At 39.3% G+C, this 23,812-nt stretch overlaps 1 protein-coding gene across 27 annotated transcripts in view; it reads right to left on the reverse strand.

Annotated features, from left to right (window-relative positions):
* Ttll5 (tubulin tyrosine ligase like 5) overlaps window positions 1-23,812 on the reverse strand; it is a 265,849-nt gene that overhangs the window by 128,511 nt on the left and 113,526 nt on the right. For 18 of the 27 annotated variants that reach the window (XR_009226355.1, XM_046440809.2, XM_046440806.2 and 15 more), the window contains 5 exons: window positions 22,988-23,091; window positions 20,380-20,507; window positions 17,196-17,279; window positions 16,253-16,654; window positions 10,039-10,226 (listed from right to left, as the gene is read on the reverse strand). Coding sequence is in view for 26 of the 27 variants with exons in the window: in XM_046440809.2 (XP_046296765.1) it covers window positions 10,039-10,226; window positions 16,253-16,654; window positions 17,196-17,279; window positions 20,380-20,507; window positions 22,988-23,091 (906 nt within the window). In the remaining variant the exon portion in view is untranslated. Of the gene's footprint in view, window positions 1-10,038; window positions 10,227-16,244; window positions 16,655-17,195; window positions 17,280-20,379; window positions 20,508-22,987; window positions 23,092-23,812 lie in introns of those variants that run through there. The other 9 variants (XM_046440808.2, XM_046440805.2, XM_046440800.2 and 6 more) reach the window with 5 other exon arrangements.

Genomic DNA, 23,812 nt, shown 5'->3' on the forward strand with positions numbered 1-23,812 from the left:
CATTCCTTTAGTATCCACATGGGATTGGTTATAGGACCCCAGATATCAAAATCTGAGTATGCTCAAGTCCCTTATATAAAAATGATGAATGTTGGGGTGACCACTCAGTGCTACAGCCCTTGCCTACAGGCCTTGTGTGTGTGAGGCCCTGAGTTCAATCCCCAGAGGCGGGGCGGGGGGGGGGGTGAAATATCTATGTACAATTCGTGCACAACCTCCTGTATACTTTAAATTATCTTTAGATTCTATAATACCTCATACAATGTCAATGCCATGAACATAGCTGTTATGCTGTATTGTTTAAGGAATAATGATAAGAAAAAATGTGTGTACATGTTCAGTACAGATTAGTTTTTTTCCAAGTATTTTCCATCTATAGTTGGTTGAAACCAAGGATGCAGAACCCACAGATACAGAGGGCTAAATGAGTGGGTCTTGCCCCAAGATATTCCAGCAAAGCATCTTGGCAAGGATCCTTCTACTCCCAAACACACACCCTTTCTGCAGTTAGCTCACAATTTCACAGTGAGCAGAAAAGTGGTTAATGCCACTGGAAGGCTAGCAAGGAAATTAGAGGTTCCAAATTACCTCTTCCTGCACAGACCACAAAGGAGACGCAGCTTTGAAATTAAAGGAAATAAAATAATCAGTGACTAGAGTGAGGGGTAAGTGTTGCTCTTGCTAGTGTCTGGCATAATTTTAGAGATGATTTCTGCCTGGTCTTAAAGTCTTGGGCAAGGTTCTCGAATGAATGAAATAATAGCTTTGACATACAGATTTTGTCCCATGTCTGTACAATATGTATACTATACCTGTGTCTTCATGGCCCTGAAACTGCAACGGCCTAGCAAACCATTGTGATTCACTCAAATGAAGTTCAAATTTCATTCATCTTATTTATCAAAATGGAAATGAAAATTCAACGTCAAAGATTTAGTTAATGGCTTAACATAGGGACATTTGATGACATGGCGTTTCCAGTGCAGCTTTTAACCTTCTTGTAGCTCAATTTCCTCATCAAAACATGGTCCATAAAATCTTAAGACATCTTTCTCTTTTGGGGGGAGGGGGGACAGTAACACAGGGGTGCTCTACCACTGAGCTATACAGAGCTTTACTAAGTTGCTGAGGCTGGCCCTGAACTTGGAATACTCCTGATTCAGCCTCCCAAGTACCTAGAATTACAAGCTTACACAGAAAAATTTTAGATTTCTTGTCCAAGGAGATCTAAAGATGGTGTTTTACAAGATTATTTCACAAATTAAAGCAAATATTTTTTCAGACACCATCTCTGGTCTTGGCATCCTTTCAAGTAGTAAGGAAGAACAATAAAAATAATCCTCGTCTTCATGGAAATTACAGCCTAATAGGGACACCACTGAAATATATAAAGAATATGTGAGGCAAAGATGATTACAGATTGGTCCAGACTAATTTGTTGCTATTTATGGCCATATATTACCTCAAAGATTCTGGAGGTTCTAAACTCGGGAGTCCAAGTGTCCATGGGGCACCAAGAGGGAACCTGGGTATATGGGGGGAGGGGGCGTCAATAAACTCTTTCAAACTGAATACAAATTTCTAAGTTTGCACATTTTTTTTCAGGAGGAAGAATGCAGCTTTAATTAGATTCTTAAAGGGAATACTTGGACTAATATAAATTTGTCTGATTCTATATTCACATTATTTTCAGAAGCATGTCAGTATCATTTGAGAATAATGTTCTCTGCAGTGTTTATATAAAGGCTCAGCAGAACATGACTGGATCAAATGAATATGCCGTGAAAGCGTTCGTTCCACCGGTCAAGAGGCTCTCAGTGACCGAGAAAAGGGAAATGCAGTGGCTGCTTTCCTGACTTGTTTCAGTGTGTGTCCCCAGAGCAAAGGGGAAGCCCTTGAATGGGAAACACCGCTCTCTATTCACTCATTTTCAAGGAAATGGAAAACTCAAAGTTCCATGTTGGCCCTTAGTGTAAGATTTCCATCACTGGAGAATATCCTTAATCAATGATATGAGAAGAACCATCCTTAAACAGTTACACTTTAAATACTCTTGCAAGGGCACTTCAAGAGCATTTATGAAGACACTAGCCACAACAACCAATAAACATGTTTTAAGGCAGTTTCAATTCCTTTTTGAATTTCTGTGTGCTAATAAAATGAACATCAAATTTACACTCCCATAACCATGAGATAAGGGTTATGATGTTAATTGTATTTTAAAAGGGGTTAGGAAAAGCAGGGAATCTCCAGCACCACCAACATATTAGCACCAAACTCACAGCATAGCTTCCCTCTCAACTTCATCACTTACAGAATACACATACACATAAACACGTTTAGTGCTCCACAATCCAGTAAGCGTTCCAGATTAAGATTTTTCCAAAGACTTTCCTGGGATGGGAACCTGATAAAATGGTCAAGTCTCTTTCAGATTTTGTGAGTTGATGTGGGCTGCTGCCTCCAGGATAAGTAGATCCACACTTATTGCCTCTCTGGTGATTAACAAAGGTGGATTTTTGCCTGCTCAAAAGAATTAGTTGACTATCCCATTAAATAATCTGATAAGGAATGATAAGAAGTTCACACAATACACAACTGATAATCTAGGCAGAGCCCCACGTTTCTCAACCTGCTTCAGGGTGGGCAGTCATGAAAACCGAGAGGAAGTTCCATTCCCAGTCTCTGAACAGGCTCAAGCACTGGCGTGGCCACAACTCTGCAGCAATGTCACAGGAAGCAGCAGGCTGACAGCATTACACTCAGTCGTTTTAGTCTAATGAGAGGTTTGACTCTTGACTCAAAAAGAGAAAAAGGCAGGAAAACACTGAAGTAAAAGACATGCTGTCAGACAGACCTGACTTTGAGTCTTGTATAGTCTCTTGCCATTTGTCTGACCTTAGGAGAGTCACTTATGCTGCCAGCTTCTATTTCTTCATCTTCATAAGTTGAGAAAGAAAAAAAAAAGTACTTTTCTCATGGGGCTAAAGAGATAATGCAGGGAAAGTCCCAAGTTCACGCTAATACAAAGTAGGTGTCTGATTAATATCAGCTGCATTAGCACAAAGGGCAGGGGTGGTATTATCAATGGAAAAAAAAAAAAGGAAAGCAATAGTTTTAAAAGACAATGTAAAAGTTGATAAAAAGCAGAAGAGAAATTCTTTTCCATTTAGCAAGCATACAATGAATATCTACCATTGAAGGCAAGGTGTTAGGTTAGAAAGAACTGCCACCATGTGGTTTAAAGCCAAACAAGAAAGAAGAGATTCAAAACCACTAACAGACCTGTTACAGAGAGTGACTAACAAAGGTGTGTCATTCTTAAAGAAAAGGGGGACAATAAAACATCATATCCTTGAATAACCTTTTCCATTCCTAAAAATCTAGCCAAGTTAAGGGAACAATGAAAGTGGGTCTGGGCCTGAATGTCCAGATATATACTGTCTTGAACATAGCTTTCTCTGGCATATGCTGGGAATCAGAGCGACTCAGTGTGATCTGTAGAAAGCTACTTTCTTTCTTACATCTCTGTCAGGACAGTTTGTCCTTGGGATACCGGTGGTACAAGCAAACTAAGCAAGCCAATGCTGATGATGTCAGTGCTTCTAAAGCCTAACATAAAATCACCTCTTTCAGTGGGGATTGGTGCAGAACTGAAGTAGAAAGGACATACCACTTATCCAGTCAGAAAAAATGCTGTGCAGGAGAAGAGATTTTACCTGGCAAAACACTATGAGGGATGGAGGTGCTATCTGTAAGCAGTTCTCAATGAAGCCTTATGCCTTATATCCTGTCTCCAGGTATTTTCTGTGTTTTTTTGGCAACCTATCTCTCTGCTCTGATACAAAGGCTATGGATTAACACAGGGCTAAAGGAGCACACAGAATAGAAAGACGACTTCAGGCTGGGAGATTAAGGGGTTCTTTTTTTTTTTTTGGTACTGGGGATTAAACTCAGGGATGCTCGACAATTGAGCCACATCCTCAGCCCTATTTTGTATTTTATTTAGAGACAGTGTCTCACTGAGTTGCTTAGCATCTCGCTTTTGCAGAGGTTGGCTATGAACCTTCGATCCTCCTGCCTCAGCCTCCTGAGCCGCTGGGATTACAGGTGTGCGCCACCAGGCCCAGCTAGGGAGTTCTTCATTTAATTATTCAAAAATATCAGAGCTCACAGATATAGAGAGCCAACTGTGCTACCCACTAGTCACATTCTGAGGTAGTAAAGGACACTGCCCTCAAGGAGTTCACTATCAGCCATACTGATACACACAGTGTGATGGAGAAACGGCACACATGTGAGTGCAGGGCCTCTATGCTGAGCCTGGGTGGAAGTGAACATCAGATGTGGTGACTGGGAAACGTTTTTCATGAGAAGATGGTGTGAACCAAGGCAGGGAAACTAACAGAAAGTCTAGCTGAGCCACACAGAAACCTGGGTGATAGGAGAGAGACAGGCAGCAGAAGCAGCCTGGAGCCAGATTCTAAATAAAGGCTTAGAATAACATTTAATAGCTTGGGCTTCACATCATAGACAACAGGAAGCCCCCTTGAGATTCTGGAGCAGAGGATTACCATGATCAGACTGGTGATTTACAAAGAGTCCTTCAGAGTAAAGACGAGGGTGAACAGGAGGAGATTGGCCCAGAGACCATTTAGGAGGTAATTGCAGCTGTCCATTTGAGAGATAATGAAGGCCTTTAACAGGGCAGTGAATGTAAAAGTGAAACAGAGAAGATATACAGCAGAGATACTGTAAAGAAAATGTACAAGTCTTGGCAACCGCTTGGACAGAGAGAATGAGGAAACAAAGAGGCACTGATAATCGCATCTCCAAACCCATGTCCCAAGAACTGCAATGCCTCTAACATAGAGAAGAAACAAAGGAGGGCAGCTAGCAGGCTTGAGATATGTCTAAAAGTATATTCAAAAAAAAAATGCATCAAATATTTTGGATGCTGGCAATACAAGTTAGGTGGAAATGTCTAGTAGGCAGCTGGAAATTTGGACCTGGCACTCAGCAAAAAGTTCAAACTAAAAGATGCATATTTGGAAGAAATCTACTGAAAGGTACCAAATGAAGCCACAGGAAGAGAAACTTTACCCCAGGAGAAACTAAAGAGAGAAAAAATAAAAAAGTTTATTAGAATTACAGCCTGAAATCCACAGCTCTGCTGGAGGACAGTCACAGAGAGTAAGGGGACAGTCACAAACAGCAAGGGAACATAGAGCCCAACAATCACCTCATCTTCTTCAACTAAGGCCTCTCTGTACATTTAGGTCTACATGCCAGTGGCTTTTAAAACAATGTTGAAAATGGAACCTAGTTTCCAGGGGGAAGAACTTTGATAAAGGAATAAGTTCTCAGAGAAACTGTGGAAGGGTACAGAAACTTAGAGAACACTTCAGGAAGCAGGTGGTCAATAATAGAGCCATGTGATAAAGGAAGATGAGGACTAAAACCAGGTGACTGAAGTTGGCAATTCCAGGGTCATCCACAATCTCTGAGAGAGCTGGACAAATGTTAAGGAATAAAGTCAGTCTGCACAAGTAAGTGGGGGGGGGGGCAGGGGGGTTGGAGCCAGAGGGAAACTGAGGACAGACAGCAAGTCATGTTATTTTAGAGAAGACAAGAGTTAGAAGAGATAAAAAAGCAAAAGAAAGGTTATTTTCAGGTAACAGGTCATGGAGTAAGCCAAGGAACTAAGGGAAATAGGAGATTAAAGTCTCAAGAGGCATAAAAGAGCAAGGGAACGAGACAGGACCCATTGGAGCTGGGCCCCAGGTAGAGAGGCACAGCTTCCAGGAGGGAGAATTGCTCTTGATACTAAAATTAGCCCCCCACCCCCCTCACTTTTTTTTAAACGGATGAAGAAATCAAGGCCCAGGGAGGCTAAGTGTCTTGTTTAAGATCTCATCAACTCAAAAGCTTCTGCTTTTTCTTTGTACCCTTTTTTCTTTCTAGAAATGGGAACAGGTAATGTATATGGTCTGAAAGAGCTCAACTTTCTCTACCAAGAAAGAAAACAAACAAAAAAGAACTAAAGGTAGTAAAAGAACCACAAAACCAGAGCACACATGTGTAGTGTTCTACATATCCAGATACGCCAAGGAGGCCTTAGGCCAGTTTGGTGGCCAGTGGCTGACACTTGTTATACACTGGGCACCATTTCTAAGAGTTAGCTCTGTCTCTCCCAATTTCACCTCTGAATTGCAATTTCAAAACTGAGATTCTCACTTTGGACCCTTATAATGGTAGTTGCTGACACAGAAGAGATGAAGGAGAGCTCCTCTGTGAATGACAGTGAACCAGTGAGCGCGTGAACCAAACGTTCCGAACCTCGGATACAGCCTGCTCCCGGACTAGGCAGGAAAGTATCCCAGAAAGAGCAAAGAAATGAAAGGAAACCAAATGGGTTTTTGTTCCCTTCTCCATCTAAATGAAAAATGTGAAGAGCAAAGAGTGTCTCCTCCCTCCTTGTATCTGTCAGCACATTTCCAGGAGGCCTGGCCACGTCGCGCGCGGCTGGCTGGGGAGCAGAGACTGACACAGCACACGGGTGCGCAGTGGGCCCGCCTGGGTGGTCTGCTGCTATCCCTTTGATTAAACTCCAGGCTGGGAGAGCTGGAGCTGCTCCTAATGATAGCTGGGTCCTGAAATCTCACACTCGCCAGCACAGACAGGGCCAGGGCTCCCTCGGACGCCCTGCCTCCCACTCCTCACCGCAAGGCTGGGCTAATTCGCCACATTCTTCTGCGCTCTAACAGCATGAACCACAAGGGGCCACGGCTGCTGGAGCTCTGAGAGCTGCCCTCTCTCTCCGCATGGAGTGAGATAGAGATAGGGAGACCTCACACCGAAGCCATGCTCCAGCACCCCTACATGGCCCCCACAGGCACAGATGCTTCGAGAAAACACTGCTCTCAGGAATAAACACATAGGTTGCCAAAAGATCCCGTCCCACAAGATAGCCAGCCTCTCACATGCCAAGGGAAAAGATTAAATCTGAATTGCTCTCTGCTCAGATTTCTTAAGATATCTATTGAATAATAATATGTTGGGAACATATACCTCGTCATATTTCAAATGTATGTATGCTTGCATTAACACTTCTTAAGTAGCCACTGCTCATGTGGCAGGGAAAGTTTGATATTCTTTTGTATTTATTCTAGGCTTTATTAACAATTTTTAGGGTTGTCAGAGTACTCTTTGCCTGTGGTCTCCAGCTTCACCAGAGCACAGGGAGGGAAAAAAGGTAACACTGCCTCATCCCCAGCCCACCTCCTCCCAAGTCCCTTGAATGATCCGGCTAAAGGGCAAGCAGCTGTCTCTTGGTGGTTCCCGCATCATCAAAGAGAAGAAGGCCAAGCTCCTTCAAGGGGCCTCTGAAGCGCCCTGAGTCAGCCCTTGCCTTTTGGGCACTTCAATCCCACTACCCCTGCTGACTCCCCAGTCTCCTCGACATCACTAAACACAGGCATGCTGGTTTTACTCTGGAAACTGCTCTTTCTCTTCTTCTGCTACCTATTTGCTTACCTTTTAAGGTTCAGCTGAAGTATTACAAAGGCTACCTGGCCTTCTTCCCACTCCCACACAAGCTGGGTCAGGAATCCCTCTTGGTGGCTTTGTTGTTGTCTGGGAGCACCTGTCACGCACGTTCATCTGCTTCCGTGGCTGCACCCTAATGACACTGAGTTATCCCACACCGAGGACCATCCTTATGGCTTAGTCCAAAGGTTGGAACATTCTTAAGAGCTAAGTTAAAATGCTTCTTAATAAATAAATGAAACATGTGGAATAAAGTTTTATGGGAAATGCCACTAAATGCTTTAATAAGAAGTTGAAATTACAAGCAAAATAAAGTAATTTTGTAAAAATATCCAATGATTTCAATTTCTATACCCATCTCCCAAAACAGAACAAATAATTTAAAATCAGCTTTCCTTATCTAGGAGGGGAAGATCATAACTCCTTGCCTAGAAAATCAACTGAAGGGCCGAGTTCAGGGACTATAACTAAAGCAATGCTCAGAGAAAAATTCATAGCTTTCAATATGTAAGCACCCAATTCAAGAAATAGGGGAGAAATAATAAAGAAATAAAGCACAAAGAATAAATTAAACCAAAGAATAAAATAAAGAAATAAGGAAAGCAGAAATAAAGAATTAGTAAAGATAAAACAAGAAAAAATTAATTGGAATAGAATGAATAAAAATATCCAGAATTAGTTCTGTGAAAAAAGGAGAGGGAGGGAAGGGTAGCCATTAAACCTATCAGAAAAATGAAAAAAGAAAAGAAAGCACAAACACAAAGTGGGAATTGAAAATAAGGAAAAGAAGAGGTAAAAGGAAATCAAAAGACTTTGAAGTGATTTCTGGAGACCGTTCTCAGATGGCAAGTGCAGAGAGGCCAGAGCTCCGAGCCTTCTGTTTGGAGCCAGGAAAGGTGTCACTCACCTCCATGAGCAAGAGACTAAGGAAACTTTCTTCGAAACACAGACAAAGGGAAAGGAACAAAGTATACCAGAGCCTTTTCACACTACTGTTATGGGTTCTTAACTACTTACCAGAAAAGGAACAATAACAGACAGAATTTCCCAAATTCCAAATTAAGAAATTGCTTTCTCTAAAGAAAAGGGACCAAATAACATACAATTGAGCTTTTCAATAACAAAGTTCATTTCATCCAACAACTTCCTCCTTTCAAAACAAATGAGAAACCATTTATTGCCGAAACCCTTTATGGTTTAAATAACAAAGTTTCCCAAGCATATGGCATTTAGACTTCAAGAAGTTTTTACACACTACCCTCACGACCCTGTGGTGTTTTCCCCACATCAACAAATGAAGATCCTGCGGTTGACAGAAGCTGAGTGAACTGCCCAACGTCACACAGCAAGTCAACGGCAGAACCCAAGTCTGCAGACAGTTAATCCAACTCTCTTTTCAAACTGTCCACCCTGCTTATTACACACTGCAGCACCTCTCCGCCTGCACTGGTCACCCTATTACCAAGACTCAGAAAGTTAAGACTGACATCTAATGGCAGATTCAGATTCCTACGAATAGGATACATGTGGACTTTAAGTTCCCTGGCACTGAAATTCCTTATGGATGAGAAAAACAGGCTCAAGGGGGATGACGTCCCACTAAGGACACATAAACCTTACACTCCCACAGGATAAGGCTCTTATCATTCTGCAGGCTTTGCAGTATAGCAAATGATAGGAACTAAAAATATGTTAAGCACTAAAACCGGCTATCTATATTTTCTTACAATCATCCCAAAGAAAGTCTCTTAATGTCTGGTGCTTCTAGCTATTTATTTACAAACTGAAAATACATTGCCGTCAGTGACCCAATGATAAAAGTATAGCAGATCAGAGGCCTTTACCCTTTCTCGTAGCCATTTCACATTTCAAAATTCCTTCTCCTTCTACCATGGTTGTGACGGTGTATTTCCTCGTCCCCTCATTCTAGCACTGAAACCCAGAGATTCACCTCCCATCGAGTTTCAACACTGTCCTGGGAAGTTCCTTTGCTTCCTACTCCACACTGGGCCTCCCCTCTAGTCCCTTCAAACTTCTAGGGATTTGAAAAAGAAAATAATTATTGCCTCACACAATTGGGATGAGGCTGAAGTAAATGAAGATGAGCAGAGTGGTCCTAAAGTTTTCACAGAGAACCGGGAGAGCAGGGTGGTGCCTTCTGTGGACAGGCTTGTGAAAGCATCATCAGCCATTCTGCTAGAAAGACTAATAATTTTACAAAAGTTATTTTAAAAAATTCTTTAACATTCTATTTATAGCTGAACTTATTCAAATCTGTCTATCCTGAAAATAGGTGCACCAGAGCCAGCAGCAGACATCAATGCCTGCAAGAGAAAGTCACTTCCTTTACATTTAAGGAATTGGTTTTAGCTTGTTACCAACCAATACTCATTCAAGAGGCACAGGGAGTAAAGTCAGGGAAGGACCGGCTACCCTGTTGATCCCATCTTTGGGTATGAAGAGCTCTTTGGCACTCCAGACTGTCCCTACCTGTTGTGTGAGGAGACTGATGTGGCTGGCTGGAGAATACTGCCTTGCTGCCTGCTTTTCAGCAAGTCGCTGAAGTTCAGCTGAAACCATACTTTGGCTGTACCGTTTGCCATATGAAGAACCATCTTCTCCCTCTTTCTGCATTTTGGCTACTCCTGAATGATGCTTGTTTGGATGGCATGAACCTGCTGAAAAGAAAAAAAAAAAAAAAAAAAAAAAAAATTCACTGGCTTAGGAAAAAGCCCTGAAAAAAATTTGGATGATGACAGGGCGACATCAGGCCAAGAGAAACTTTACTGACCCCAAGGATCTTTAGCAATAAGGAGCAATAAACTATCCTTAAATGATCATAAAAATAAATACAAATCCTTACTATACCCTGGAAGTCCTTCCTATAGCCAGCCTTCCACACATTATGAAAACTTCACAAAGAAGAATTTTCATCCTAACTAGTGTAGAAGACCATTCCTAGAATTTACTGAGCTTAAAAAATATACTGGGCTGCAGGCCTAGCTCAGTGGTCAAGAGCCTGCCTCACATGCACAAGGGCCTCCGTTCCATCCCACCCACCACAGGAAAAGTCTTTGAAACTCACAACTCTTTGCTTTGTTTTTTTGTTATGTAACTACACTCGTCAGTAGTCTATGGCATCCACAGTCAAATCATCCACAATATTTCTCAAAAAGCTCAAAGGGAATGGGGATGAAAGAAAAACTGAGTGTACTTAGAAAAATAGCAATGATTGCACATTCTCAAATGACTGTCCCTTTGGACTTAAACTTTCTTCTTTAAACTATTTTATCAGAATTCTATTATTCTGACCACTGAAATTCTGGCAAAAATAAAATAATATAAAAATCAAGGTTCATGCTCCATTGATTATAAAACACATTTTATTGAAAAAAATTAAAAACCCAGAAAAGTAGGAACACCCTATTTTTCCTCCTGTCCAGTTATTCATTTGTTCATTTCATTCATCCATCCAATCATTTCATTTCTGTGGTACTGGGGTGGAACTGAAACTGATATTTTATCTGCTGTCTGGTATCTCATTTTGCAAATACACACAACTTACATCTCTATTCCACTACCCAGGATTTCTTGTCACTGTGAGCTGTTATAACCATGCAGCCAAACACACTCTATGTACACCTTCTGGTGTACATGCACAAGAGATTCTCTTGTGGCCAGGCCTACAGTGACTGTGAAGTCACAGTATAGGTGAGTTGTGAGTTTTCAAATTCACGTTATGACACTAGAATGGTATTTTTTAGATTCCCTTCAACACAAAGTAATTCCTGCTGATTCATATACTCTTCAACACTCAGTTTTGTCAAACATCTTTAATTCTTTCTTCTCTAAGAAGATATAAATGTCACTGTAGTCTTCATTTACATTTTCTGATTTGTAATGATGTTGAGCACGCTTCTTCTTTTCTGAGAGCCGTTACCAGTTTTCCACTGAGTTGTCTTTTTCTTACTGACTTACTGGAGTAGTGCTTTTGTTTCTGCTATTGCTCCACACCACAGATCTTAAAGATGGTCTCTTTTATATTATTCTAGAAGTTTTAAATTTTGCATGCATGCATGCATACATGCTATGAGGCAGGGATCTAATTTCACTTTACCCACCTTCATTTATTGAGTAATCCCTCCTTTTCCACGGATCTACAGTGCATGTCTATCATAGATCAAAGTTCCATTTATCTGTATGATTGTTCCTAACTTTCCATTTTGTTCCATCGGTCATCTTGTCTATTCTTTTGTCAATACCACAGTCTTAAACATTATATCTTTATATTAGATCTTAATACAGTATTCCTCTACCTCAATTATCTTCTTCAAGGAGTTCTCACTATTCTTGGTCTTCCTGCCTTTCTATTATCATTTTAGAATAGGCTTATCAAGTTCAACCATAAGCTTGAGATTTTGATTAGAATTGTATTGAATTCAAAGATCAACTGGTATTGAGTCTTCCCATGTATGTACATGGTATATATATTTTATTTTTGAGAGAGAGAGAGAGAGAATTTTAATATATTTTCTTTTTTTAGTTTTCGGCGGACACATCTTTCTTTGTATGTGGTGCTGAGGATCGAACCCGGGCCGCACGCATGCCAGGCGAATGCGCTACCGCTTGAGCCACACCCCCAGCCCTACATGGTATATTTTATCCACTGATTTAATTTTCTCTGATGTCATTCAACAAAGTCTTACAAAATTTCTTTCTTTTTTAAAAATATTTTTTAGTTGTAGATGGACACAATACCTTTATTTATGTGGTGCTGGGAATTGAACCAAGTGCCTCACATGTGCCAGGCAAGCGCTCTACCACTAAGCCACAACCCCAGTCCACAAAATTTCTTTTAAAAGTCTTTTCCAGAGTGGAGCATGGTGGTGCACACCTGAAATCTCAGCTACTAGGGAGGCTGAGGCAGGAGGATCATAAGTTCAGGATTATCCTGGGAAAGTTAGTGGGATCCTATCTTGAACAAAAAATTTAAAAAGGGCTGAGGATGTGGCTCAGTAATAGAATGTTTGTTTGCCTAGTATGGAGGCCTTGGGCCCAATCCCTAGTACTGCCAAAATGACGGGGGGGGGGGGGACCCAAAACCCAACCACTAAAAGTCTTTTCTAAAATATTCCCTAGATAGTGTTTTTTGTTTGTTTGTTTTTGTTTAAATAAATAATGTTTTTTTTTTGTTGCTATTATTTATTTTTGCAGTGTTGGGGATTAAACCCAGGGTCTTGTACATGCCAGGCAAGCATTCTATCACTGAACTACATTCCCAGGCTTTAAGTAATGTTTTTAAAAAACATTTTTTTGTTGTTGTTATTGGTGGTGATGTGATGTATTTAATGCCACTGAAAGACTTTGATTTGCAGTACTGGGGATTGAATCCAGGGGCACTTTATCACTGTGCCACATCCCAGCCTTTTTGTTTTGAGACAGGGTCTTGTTAAGTTGCTGAGGCTGGCCTTGAATTTGGAATCTTTCTGCCTCAGCCTCCTAAGCTGCTGAAATTACAGGTGAATGTCACCATGCTTGGCTGGAAAAACTTTTAAAGACAGTTAAAATGGTGAATTTTATGTTATATATATTTTATCATAATGAAAAAAAAATGTTTTCTAATACTCTGTGGCTACTAATTTTGAAAACTATTGACTTCTAGTTTTGATCTTGCTCAAAACTTAAAGCTGACAGTCTTCTAACAGGTTAAATCCCACCCACTTGTTCATTTGATTCTGATGTATTTGGGCTCAGTTATCAAGGTTTAAATAGCATTTCTCTTGTTTTTCCTACATTTCTTGCTTATATACTCTCAGGGGTAGTTTTTTTCCTTCAATTAATTTTCTTTCTCCCCATAGGTTTAAGATTTACATAGTTTCATTTTTTTTAGTGGTAACCATTGAATTTTGACACTATATATTTAACTTTTAAATAATATCTTATTCCCCTTCCTAAACTATTTAATTACTACAGAAAAATTTATCTTTAATCATTTACAGGCTATTGTTATTTAATGTATATTTCTATTTACATGTTGTCTATTGTTCTTTAACTATTCAAAATACATTCTCTGACAACAGCAAAAATATGCTGAAAGCCAATTATAAAATGCAAAGAATTCCAACTACCTAAAGATTAAACTATATGCTTTAAAATAATCCATGGGTCAAATATGAAGTCACAACAGACATAAGGAAATAATTTTGATCTTCCTCTGTTCCCTATTCACTCTTGGAAAAAATGGAAAAGAAAGGTTTTAAAGTTTTTATAATGACACAGAGAACTGGAGACACTAATCTTATTGAATTTCTCACATGGGGGAAAAAGTTCAAATAAGAACATTATTGATTACTATTATTAATGATTTTAGAAAACAAAATCATAAGAACAACAATCACCTGAAATCAGCAAAGATACACACATGTATATATCATTATTTGTAACTTACTCAAGTTTATGATTCAAGCTCCATATTACAATATCTTATTCATTTTAAATCCGGTATTGATTAACAAATATGGATTAGTTATTTATAAAACAAGGCTTAGCTATAAATTTACCTTAACATGTTTATTACTAAAGTGTTTAAAAACTTGACCAATGTTAAGATACTCCCCAAACTGATCTACAGATTCAATGTCATCTTTATCGAAATCCCATTAGTCTTTTTTGGCAGAATTTGACAAGCTAATTCTGTAATTTATATGAAAATGCAAGAAATTCAGAACAGATTAAGCCACTTTAACAATGATGAATAAAACTAGAGGATGATTTTAAAACATCTTGTAATGCTACAGTAAGAAAATGTGCCGCTGGCATAGACAGAAATTGAGACTCCAAAATAAATCTTCATTTGATTTATTTGATGAGTGTGCCAAGAAAATCCAATGGGAGAAACAATCAATACTCGATGGTGCTAAAACAACTGCATATGCAAATGCGAAAGAATGAAGCTGGATCCCCATATGTCAAACCATACATAAAAATTAACTAAAGATGGATAAAAGCTCTAAATGTATGAGTCTAACCTATAAAACTCTTAGAAAAAAATACAAAGAAATCTTTGTGACCTTGGGTTAGAAGATACCTTTTCAGATATGACAACAAAAACACAACTGAAAGGAAACAAAACAAAACAAAACAAAGCAAAATATTTGACTTCCTCCAAACTTAAAATGTTTGTGCTTCAAGAAAGCAAAAAGACAACTAACAGATCGGGTTAAATAATATTTCTAAATCATTTACCTGATAAAGGACTTGTATACAGAATACATAAAGAACACTTATGACTCAACAAAAGGACGCACATCTCAACTTAAAAATGGGCAAAGACATTTCTCCCAAGAAGATTTACAAATAGCCAAAAAGCATATGAAAAGATGCTTAAAACATCAGCAATGAGGGAAATGGAAATCATAACAAGCCCCCCAACACACACACAAAGAGATGGGTGAAATTAAAAAGACATTAAATGTCAGCAAAGATATAGAGAGGGGGAAACTTGACTTAGAACTCCTCATACATTGGGAGTAGTAAAATGGTACAGACACTGAAAAAGAGTTCGTTAGTTCCTCAAAAAGAGGAACCATAAAGTTATTATATGACTCACCAATTCCATTCTAGCTATATAACCAAGATTATAAAAACATGTATCTGCATAAAAATGTATACACGACTGTTACTCATAATGGCCAAAAAGTGGGAAAAAAAAAAAGAGAAAATCAAATGCACATCAAGTGACAAATGGATAAGCAAAATGTATTATATCCATACAATGGAATATTATTCAGCTATAAAAAGGAATGAAGCGCAATACATACTATAACACAGAGAAAGTTTGAAAGCATGACAAGTGAAAAGAAACCAATGACAAAGACTACCTATAGCATGATTCCACTTATCTGAATTGTCCAGAACAGACAAATCTGTAGACACAGAAAGTAGATCAGTGGCTGCTAGGGGCTGGCAGAAGGAGGAAGTAGGTAGTGACTGCTAATAGGTATGAAGTTTCTTCTAGGGATGATGAAAATGCTTGAAAATTAGAAAATGGTGTCATTGCATTACTCTGTGAATATGATAAAAAAACCACTGAGTTGTACACTTTTTCAAAAGGGCAAATTTTGTAAATATGAATTGTATCTCAATAAAGTTATTTAAAAATGAGGGGGCTGGGGATGTAGCTCAGTGGTAGTGTTTCCTGGTATGCAAGAGGTCCTGGATTTGATTAAAAAAAAAAAAATAGGAGGGGGAAACTTGACTGATAAGCTGGGTCTACTTCATTGACGCTACAAACCAAAGAATTCTTAAAAGAGGGTATTTATTTGGTTCATTCCTGTCTTTAAATGCATTGAAAAAAAAGCGTTAATTTGTCTGATGTCAGGAATAACTACCTGAATCAAAAAAAAAAAAAAAAAAAAAAACGCATATAGCACATTCACAGGTCTAAGATTATCTGTGTGGGAAACTTCTGGACTGGACTTGACTTATCTCTTTTTCGGCACTACCTAAAAGAAGTCCTGTTTCATTTTTCTATCAGTGACTGAATGCTAGTGGACAAAATGCAAGACTTTTCTTTAGTCACAGCACAACAATTTAGCGTGTGTCCCTTTACCTTTCAAGAAAAGGCAAAGGGAAGAGACGGCATTCTTTCTCCATGGGGGCTGGGGACCTGGCATTGTAGGCTGCCTTTCATTTTCTCACTCACCTGCCTTTGCTGAGGAGGGACGAGACAGTTTCTGGCTATAGATGTGTGCAGCGCTTTGGAAAGAGGAAAAGGGGCCAATGGTGTAACTGCCTGATCGACAGCGTGGCAGGCCAGCGGGGCTTGGTGTGTTCTGTGTCCCAGGATGTATGGAGGAAGAAGCATTGTCAGGGACTGGGTTCAGTAAAATTGCTGGCTGATGAGGTATAGTGGGGATGGCTTGAGGAATGTGAGATAAAGCAGAATGGTGGCCAGGCCCTGGCGAGAGGGCAGAGGTTGTCATAATAGATGACAGATGGGTGTTGGGAATTTTCTGCAGAAGAGTAGCAGCAGGACCAGAGAAAGAAGTAGAAGTACAATTGGTATAGACTAATTTAGCCTCTTTTTCTGCTGAAGTGGTAAATCCTATTAAAACAAAAACAAACAGAACAAAACAGATCATTTTAGGAAAAAATGAACATATCATCTCTATAAAACATAAACATTTTCAAAACATCAGAATAATCTTAGCATGAAACAGAAACCATGAAAAATACAGACATTAATGGATTTTGCCTACCAGAGACAACCTAGCAAGAGACATTTTAGTTTATTTTTGGTCCTTCCTAAAAACTGGAGTTGGGAATACCCCCACAAAACAGAGTAGGCATGTTTTACAAACATTAGGACAGCAGGACAAAGCTCCTACAAGCAATGGCTAATTCCTCTCTCTCTTCACCTTTCTAGGAGAAAACAAAGTGCTTAGAATTCTAAAGAAAATGAAAAAAAATTCCTGGGAAGAAAAACAGGTTAAGTGTATTTGAGAGAAAAATTCTAGGGGAAAAGGAAGAACAAAGGAAAGGACTTCTCAGGGGTAATTCTCATGCTTTAGAAGCATTTAATATTTGAAGACTCTTTCTTTTAGAAATTTATCAGAGCAAATCTATATAGGTTTGAAATCACTCACGAGATAATTTATCAGAGTGAATTTCTGTTGCCTGTTGCTGTTTGGGTTGCTTTATTTTCACTTCTTGTATTGTCTCAGGGTGATCTGAAAGAAGAAATAGAAAAAATACTGAACTTAGGCTCTCTTACTAATCCATTATAACAAAATTTTGTTTCCAAAAATGTAACACAAGTACTGATCCATACTGTTAGACACTGTACATCAAGCCACACTTTTCCAAAGATGGACTCCCCGAGTGCTGCTGAGTGGGTAACCAATGCAATGATCCCCAGATATTGCCAACCCCAGTTCTGCCTCACTGAACCAGGGAAAGATACTTAAATCCAGAGCAGCCATCCATGGGCTGCCAACAAGTAGGACATGCCCAGAAAAGAAAATAAGTAAGGGCAGTCAGATGCCTCTGTCAGGAATTTAGATGAGGGTTATAAGAGACCAATTTGGTTGGTAGTGCCAAAGAAGCCAAGAGATCACAGTATGTATGGAGTGGGGCAGCTACCATGAAACACAAAGAATAGCCCCATTATGTGCTGGCATACTACCAAGAGAATACAATGACTCTATATTTTAAGGTCAATGCCTCAATTTTATTTAAGATAGGTTGATCAGTAAACTGAATACCAAAATCACTCATGTTACCACTGGAACAAATTAGTTTTTCTCTACTACAGAATTTTGAAACAGAACAGAGCTAATAATATACTTGGGGAAATATTCAAAATTTTTGTCAACAGTGAAGTTCAGGGGCTGGGGCTATAGCTCAGTGATAGAGCGCCTGCCTCCCACGTGTGAGGCACTGGGTTCGATTCTCAGCACCACATAAAAATAAATAAATAAAGATATTTTTTAAAAAAAGAGTGAAGCTCATACAAAGATTTAAGCTGGGACATGGTACATCCCTGTAATTCCAGTTACTCTGGGAGGCAAAGGCAGAAGGATTGCAAGTTTCAGACCAGTCTGGGCAACTTAATGAGACCCTGTCTCAAAATAAAATTTACAAAAGGCTGAGGATGTGACTCAGTGGTACAGTGCTTGCCTAGCATGCACAAAGGCCCTAGGTTCAATCTCACTACCACAAAAATATACAAATAAACTAACTTTCAGAATGAAAAGATAAAGACTTATGAATTCAGTCCTCTCTAATACCACCAGTGATGGTAATTCTGTCACTATTCTTGTTTGCAATGAGTCTGGATACCACACTATCAAATGTTATTTTCTTTCTTTTGGGTACTGGGAATTGAACGCAGGAGCACTTGGTCACTGAGCCACATTCTCAGCCCTATATACAAAATAGTATCACCTTTGCTGAAGCTGGATTTGAACTTGTGATCCTCCTGCCTCAGCCTCCTGAGTCATTACGATTACAGGCATGGACCACGGCACCAGGCTCAAATGTTATTTTCTTGACTGAGGCCTTCCTCCTGTACCTCTAGACATTCTTAACAGGTACAGACAGGTATAGACGGTCTTTGTAAACACAGTCATTAATAAATGAACCTTAGAATCTCAAATGACCCATCTGTACACGTGGGTGCTGCCAGGCCACGCTGTGAGGGCTGCCCCATTACTGCCAGGGGAGGGGTCAGTGCCCATGCGGGCCCCACCTCCTCAGGGGACCTTATTATGAGCATTCCTTGGCCTTCCTTCCACAACACTGTTGTTATAGGAGCTTTTCAGAGCTCTCATCAACTTTCTGGTAGCTTGTCACTGACCTCCATTCACCAGACAATAAACTTTATAAAGTCAAGGACTGTGATGGTTCTGCTGGCAACTACCAAAGTGCCTAACACATAACACTTGCTCAGTAAAAATGTACACACAAGGAATGAATCAACAGACGAATATGAAATTGGGAAAGCTCAAAGAGGCTGTGCTCAGAAGGGCTGCTAGTGATATGATAATTCAATTATGCAGTGAGTTAAAAAGGCTTTTCTGGATTAGCTTATGAACCAATCAGCTTTTAAAACACAGGGTTGAAGATGTAATTCAGTAATAAAGGGCTTGCCTACCACAAGTAAATAACCAACCAATCAAAAGGAAAAACCCACTAACATTGTTTCTTTGGGAAAATTCATTTCACAATTTTTTTGGGAGGGGTGGTGGTATGATGGTTGACCTCATAGGAGCTCTACCACTGAGCTACATCCCCAGTCCTTTTTATTTTTTTGAGACAGACATGGGCTGAATTGCCCATGCTGGCCTTGAACTTGTAGCTGGTATTACCATTCCCAGCTTCATTCCACGTCGAAAATGACCAACTTTCCTGGCTACTTCCACACCAGATTATGATAGCCGTAAGAGCAGGGAGGAAGTGTCCAATTTGCATCTGGTACTTAAAACACTATCAAAATTAGTATGTTTGTGTTCATATGCCTTATACTTCCACCTAGGTTTAAAAGAATCTTACCTTTAAAGCACAGAGCATTGTTTATCACAGAATGAAACCGCATGTTTTGATCATGATGATGTGAGCAAGAGAGTTGGTTCACATTTGATTTTAAAATCCCAATCACAGAGTACCTCAGCAGGGAGAACTTTTAGAAGCATGTGGGAAAATTCTGAGTTATCAATGCCTGAGGGAAAGCTAATGGCATTTGGGGTTGGGACCGATGACATCAGACATCTCACCAGGTACAGAACAGCCCCACACAACAAAAAATTCTCCTAACCCAAATGCCAGTGGTGTTGAGGGGGTCTCACTTGACAAGAATGAGAAACAAGCCTTAGGAGAGGCAAAGAGTGGACACTCAGGGCACAAACTTGGGAGTCAGGCAGACAGGGGTCTAAGTCCTGTCTCTGTGGTGAAGTTTTACATGGTTCTTTTAGCTCATTTTCTTATGCATCAAGAAGTTTAAAAACAAGACCTACTCCATGTAGTTTTAGGAAGTAAAAAATAAGACCATGTCCAACAGATTGTAAGATAAGTATTCACTAAATGTTAGCTAGCTATTCTTAGCATTTCCTGAAAAGCTCTCTGCTATTAATTATCATGAAAGAAACAAAAAACCCAGACCATGCCCGTCTTCTGCTCTGAGGACAGGAAGTGCTGTAGCCCATCTCCCGCTCCAGCCCTGTGCTGCAGTTTCACCCCTGGATGCTCAGCCAGCCCATCATTCTCTCCGCTCCCCTGCACCTCCACTTTTTCACCTATTCTCATTTTTCATTCAACAACCAGCACACTTACCACCTTTTGCCCCACTATCTGAATAACCGCTGCTGTTCTTAGAAGTTTTAGTGTGGGTACCCAGGAAGACACTTGCAGACTTGTTTTTTTGGGTATAAAAAGTCAATACCTCCTCCAATTCAGCCTCACTGAAATGAGAAAAAGTTTGGTCAGCACAGGAAACTGTTCTGAAAAATCTTTCCAGTAGATTTTATTATGGAAACAGAATAAACTGGAGAAGGAAAAACAAAAAGCACAAGCTGAAAATATGTCACTAATAGATGGTTAAAAAACGAAGTATAAATGAAGCCAATCTAAAAAATATAAAGTATGGTAAGGTTTTATTCATCCCACATGGAATTTTCTAGATCTGTACTATCTACAGTGGCAACCACTAGTCATATGGGACATTTAAATTTAATTAAAATTTGACAAATAAAGATTTTTTTCTGAATTACACTAGTCACACTTCAAGTGGTCAGAAGTCACCACGGAAAGGTTTACTAGACAACCATGCTCTGGGTCAGGAGTCACCAAACTTTAGACTATGGGCCACCAGTGAATAAGTTTATATATTTATACATATAAATAAAACACATATATATGTATATATGTATTTAAAAGAATATGAGAAAAATACTATTCATATCTATGGAGTCTGAAACATTCATTATCTGGCCTTTTGGGTTGCCTATCCAATTTCTAGATAACTGATGCATCTTCACTGAAGGAGCTACTTATCATTTTAATTGCCTATGTCAGAATTAAGGAGGACCCACCAGTGTGACCACAGTAGGACTCTCTAACCATCTGTATGATGCAGGAGACTCAAATACATGGTCTCTAAGGTCACTTAGAATTGCTAAACTTATATGAACATCCATAAAATGGAAATTATTATAAGGAAACATGAGGCCTATCCAGTCAAGATATACATGCATGAATTTGGTAACTTCTGTAGCAGCTTCTGGATGGCCTTTTTCTTTTCTTTTTCCTGAAAACTATGTTCTATAGCTGGTCCTCAAATAAGCAAAGCATGCTTGCATTATTACAAAGGACCTACATTCCAATAAGGACACCAATAAGGACATAGGAAAACATTTCTATGAATCTCAGCATAAACCCCAAGGTTTCCATAGTAGCCTGATGACCACAAGGTAAGTACTTCAAGTGACTACCAAGAGCTAAAACGGGCAGCAAACAGTGTAAAATACACTGCCTTTGTCTGGCAGTGTATTTTATTTGGCCCTTCACAAAATAGGCAAAGGATATAGTTGGTTAAACAACAAGCTGCACCATTCCTGTCTTATCCTCTGCTCCCTGGCATCTGAATTTATCAGTCCTGACAAAGGTATCCACAAACTAGCAAAAACTCAATAAAAGAAGAACTGACAATACCACATATTTTCCAGTAATCAATGCTCAATCCACAATCAACAGTAAATATAATCTCATTTATTTCCTTTCCAAATCTACATTAGTTAACAGTATATATGATTCATTTTTAATATCCAATAGTTCTGCTAGGGAAATACACATCACTTTTTAAAAGTTTGGATTTTCTTCTCTTTTATATCTTAGGGATTTTTGAAGACCCTGAGGAGGATCCAGAAATGAATCTTTTAGCTTTAAAAGTAGAGCTATTCTCTGGACCTACCTTCTATTTCTGTTTTTATAATGTTGATGTAAAAAAACTGTTTTTTGCTTCATTTCTATACCTGTTTTACCCAAAACCCCAAAACTGCAAAGAAGTAACAAATATTAATTATAGAACGGCCACAAAATGACCTATTTGTCTGCTACGTTTAAGAGCATGGCACGGAGGCTGCACGGAGGCTACACGGAGGCTACAGTGAGGCCTATACAAGATATTACACAAAAGTCATTCTGTGCTGGGGACTGACACGGAGAGAGCTGATTTTCTACTGATTTTTTCTCCGGACTGTGATTTGATAATTGGAGCCTAATTAACGGGGTGTGCAGTTAGTTGCCCTAACCTTGCATTTTTTTAGTCTGCACAACTTTCTAGTTAGAAAAGGTACTCCAGTATGAGCTTTTACAAAATTTAAAACTATGTGCTTTTATTATCTCATCCTTTGGAAATAATGTCAAAGGACAAAATGGCCTGGCTGATTTGTATCAAGATAGACTTGAATACTGAGACTTTCAATTCCTAAAGGTTAATCTTAAGCAGGAAAAACTTGTTCTGTTGTATATAATTTAGGTGTAACTATCACAGAGGTGAAAAACTCTTAATCCACTCAATGTAGGCAAATTTGGCCATCTCCACACATCAGTACATCAGGGACAAAGTCAGACCCAGAAAACACTAAAAGGCTCTAACTTCAAATTTCCAAAAGCTTCTCTCAGTACTTTTAGTGGTATGTACTTTAAAAACTGTCTAGATCTACAGCCCAGACACCCAGAGCAGTGTTTTGATAACTGAAACCATGACAACAGCAATGTAATTGGCTCAGATAGGGAAAGGCTAAGCCTATGAAATTTCTGCTCCTTCTGAGAGTGATTTCATTCATATCTGTGTGTCAGAAACAAGGGAATTTGGGGTATTCAATGAACAGTATGGAAGAAAGAATAAGGGTGGCTTTTATTAATCAAAAGTGTCTTCTACCTTGCTCGTCTGATGAAATCCTGAAAGTTTTCTGTATTCACCCCATCTTCCTCCTCCTCTTCAAGTTTCTTCTTTGATTTCTTTTCAGCCATTTGTTCTGTTTCCTATCCAAGCCCAACCCCACAGAAAAACAACAAGATAAAACTGACTCCTGATAAATGCACACTTCATCATCTAGTTTCATTGCCCTTGGGTTAATTGTTCCTTATAGTAAACACTTTTTATTCTTCCATGTACTTTTGCCACCTATAAACTTGATATATTACTCTTGGTCATTATTTCATGAAATGTTTTGAAATTCCCAAGTAAGAGTTGCTGAATAAATGTAAATTTTTACCATGGTTGTATTTTCTATTTGTAAGGCCTGTTATGAAAAGAGCTTTTGATAGGAACTTAGTAACATCTGTGATCAGACACGTGGCTTTAACAATATTGTGGCATTGCAGAGACACAGTATTTTGTTGCAATTTGGACAGGAAAGATGTCTTGGAAGATTCTCTTACACCAACTTCCAAAATAATGAATTCTCCCTCCCCCACCCCAACTGGTGCTAGGGATCAAACTCAGGGCCTTGTGCATTCCAAAAAAGTGCTCTACCAGTAAGTTAAAACCCCAGCCCTTTCTATTTGAAAAAAGGTCTCACTAAGTGGCATAAGGGCCTTGCTAAATTGCTGAAGCTGGCCTCAAACTTGCGATCCTCATGCTTCAAACTTTGAGGCAACTTGGATTATAGGCATATGCCACCATGCACAGCTCAACTTGAATAAATTCTTTATTCATGCAAGATACAACAGAATTTTCAGTAGAGCTGGAGTAAATTGGGTA

The sequence above is a fragment of the Marmota monax genome, unplaced genomic scaffold (assembly GCF_021218885.2).
Source record: "Marmota monax isolate L192 unplaced genomic scaffold, Marmota_monax_Labrador192_F-V1.1 WCK01_AAM20220418_F8-fsc00017, whole genome shotgun sequence".
Lineage (NCBI taxonomy): Eukaryota > Metazoa > Chordata > Mammalia > Rodentia > Sciuridae > Marmota > Marmota monax.